The sequence below is a fragment of the Salvia hispanica genome, chromosome 2 (assembly GCF_023119035.1).
Source record: "Salvia hispanica cultivar TCC Black 2014 chromosome 2, UniMelb_Shisp_WGS_1.0, whole genome shotgun sequence".
NCBI lineage: Eukaryota > Viridiplantae > Streptophyta > Magnoliopsida > Lamiales > Lamiaceae > Salvia > Salvia hispanica.
Window position 1 is genome coordinate 8,003,486 of NC_062966.1, and position 3,134 is coordinate 8,006,619.

Here is a 3,134-nt window from a genome sequence, read left to right on the forward strand (position 1 = left end):
CGTAAAGATTTCACACCTAACTCCGTAGAGATGGTGCCTCCAAATCTTTAGGGCATGCACTACTGCTGCTAACTCCAAGTCGTGGGTTGGGTAGTTCAACTCTTGTGGTTTCAATTGTCGTGACACGTAGGCGATCACCTTGTTATTTTGCATCAACACGCATCCTAATCCAACCTTCGAAGCGTCAGTGTAGACTACGTAGTTCACTCCAAGCTCTGGCACAGTCAACACTGGTGCGGGGGTCAATTTCTCCTTCAAGAGTTGAAAGCTCGCTTCACACTCCGGCGTCCAGTTTACTTTGACTCCTTTCTTGAGCTGTTGGGTCATCGGTCTCGCTATCTTGGAGAATCCTTCTATGAACTTTCGGTAGTATCCTGCCAAGCCTAGGAAACTCCGAATCTCATTCGGTGTCGAAGGCGACTTCCATTGTTGTACCGCCTCAACCTTGGCGGGGTCCACTCGGATTCCTTCTGCCGACACAATGTGTCCTAGAAAGTTCACCTCCTTCAGCCAGAATTCACACTTGCTGAATTTGGCATATAGCTTCTCGGCCCTCAACGTTTCCAACGCGATTTGTAGGTGTTCTGCGTGCTCCTTCTCGTTCTTTGAGTAGACTAGAATGTCATCTATGAATACTAGGACGAATTTATCCAAGTATGAGTGAAATACCCGGTTCATCAAGTCCATAAATACCGTTGGGGCATTCGTTAGACCGAACGACATCACAACGAACTCATAGTGACCATATCTTGTACGAAATGCGGTCTTCGGTATATCCTCCTTTCGAACTCTCAGCTGGTGGTATCCGGACTTTAAGTCCATCTTTGAAAACACGTCGGCTCCTCGGAGTTGATCGAACAGGTCGTCTATCCTCGGCAGCGCGTACTTGTTCTTGAGGGTCAATTTTTTCAACTCTCTATAGTCGATACACATCCTCATCGACCCATCTTTCTTCTTGATGAAGAGTACCGATGCGCCCCACGGCGAGACACTAGGCCTAACGAAACCCAGGTCCATGAGCTCCTCTAATTGTATCTTGAGTTCCTCTAATTCCTTAGGCGCCATTCAGTACGGTGCCTTGGATACAGGTGCAGCTCCAGGTTCGAGGTCGATTGTGAATTCCAATTGTCGATCCGGCGGCGGTCCAGGTAACACTTCGGGAAAAACGTCGGGAAAATTTCGCACAACAACGACGTCTTCTATCTTCCTTTCCTCCTTCTCCTCTCTATGGAGATAGACGAGGTAGGCAGGTCGTCCTTTCTTCATCATCGCGGTGGCTTGTAGCGCAGAGATTATAGCGGTTCGCCGGTTCATCGAGATTCCGTGGTACACAATGGGTTCCTTACCCGGAGCTTGTAGGGATATCTGTCTCTCCTTACAACGAATCGTCACAAAGTTCACGGTCAACCAGTCCATTCCTAAGATTATGTCGATATCTCCCATCGCCATAACTTGCAGGTCGTGAGTGACTAACTTAAGTTCTCCTAGTACAAACTCTACGTTCGAGCAAGTTCGGGAAATCTCTACTATCCCTTCTACTGGTGAGGACACCATCATTCTATGTTCAGATTGTCTAACAGGCAAGCTCAAAGTATGCACACATAATTCAGATATAAAAGAATGCGATGCGTCCGTGTCAAACAACACAACAATGGGGGTGTCGAGGATTTCGCCTATACCTGCCAAGTTTCCATTCTCGTGACTCCCTTGCTCAATTCTAGGTTGCTTCTGGCTCAGGGCGTACGCTCTAGTTTGGGCGGGAAGTCTTGGGCGAAAAGGCTGAGGTTGATCCCGGTTCACTCCCGATCCCGTTGGTGGCGCCCTCGGCTGTTGACGGAATCCTTGATTGTTCTGCCTTGACCCGGTTCCTACGTTCTTGCTCGGACACTCCCTAGAGAATTGACCGTTTCCCCCACAGTTGAAACACTTAGTCGGGTTCGGCACTCTACACTCCCCGAAATGGTACTTGGCGCAAACATTGCATTGGGGTGGTCTGGCCCGGGGGTCACTCCTCTGGTTGGGCGAAGTCTGCCCTCCTCCGTACGGCGGTCGGTTCTGGGTGGAGCGGTATCGCTTGTTGTCGTAGTGGTTCCTACTCTCGTCCCACCTCCTCTTATCTTGGGAAGGGCGTGGCGGGGGTAGTGCCAGTGTAGTGTTCCCCGCGCTCCCCTCCTTAGGCATAGCTGCTTCAACATCCAGCGCGAGGGCCAGCGCCTCTGCGTACGTAAGTCTCCCACGGACAGCCAATGCCATCTTAATCTCATGTCTCAAGCCCTCACGAAACTTATCGGCCAGCTTCTCGTCAGTATCCGTCTGTTCCGGCGCATAGCGGGTCATGTCACAAAGCGCGCGGTCGTATTCGGTCACAGACATGCGTCCTTGAGTTAGGTTGTAAAACTCGGCTGCCTTTGCTTTGCGGTAGCTTTTGGGTATGTACTTGTCATATACTTCGGCCTTGAAGTCCTCCCACGTCATCCCGTCCACTCAATCCTGTGGCATGGTTTTCAGCTAAGTATCCCACCAAAAGTCGGCGGACCCGGTCAGTTGATGCGTCATGCAAATCATCTTCTCCTTATCATTGCACACCAAGGTTTTGAAGATGCGCTCCAAAGCGCGTACCCAGGTTTCAGCCTTCGCCGGTTCTCTCATTCCGTCGAAGATAGGAGGCTTTTGGTCTAAGAACAACTTCACGACTTCCCTATCTACCCGTGGAGGTGGTGGTGGCGGCCTTGGTTGCGTCACACTTTCTTCTTCCGAAGCCTGGGAAGTGGGTTCCTCATGCCTTACGTTGCGTCTAGGCGGCATTCTGATTCATTTTCACTCGAGTCGTTAGCGTACTTATTCAAACCCAAAAATAGTGATGTGATGTACTTGAAATTTTTTGATTCTTTCTACAAGTAGGGTCCAAGGAATGACCACACAATAGCATTGTAGGAAAACAGTTGCGCTAGAAAAGACATAATAAAGTTGCACAACAAGATGAAAGATACTTGGAAGAAAAATAGAACGGACAAGTACATTCACGCAATAAGGTAGAAAAGAGTAGAAATAGCTCATTGCAAGATAAGATAATAAAAAGGTGTGAATTCCCCATTAAATCTCAAAATGTGGTCAAAGAGGTCTTAGTACATCGA

The 3,134-nt window shown here is 49.0% G+C and overlaps 1 protein-coding gene across 1 annotated transcript; it reads right to left on the minus strand.

Moving 5' to 3' along the window:
• Positions 1 to 1,065: 1,065 nt before the first annotated feature.
• Positions 1,066 to 2,475, minus strand: LOC125206214. Its single transcript, XM_048105499.1, has one exon. It carries the CDS (start codon positions 2,473 to 2,475, stop codon positions 1,066 to 1,068), a length of 1,410 nt encoding a protein of 469 aa, XP_047961456.1.
• Between the last annotated feature and the right edge of the window lie 659 nt (positions 2,476 to 3,134).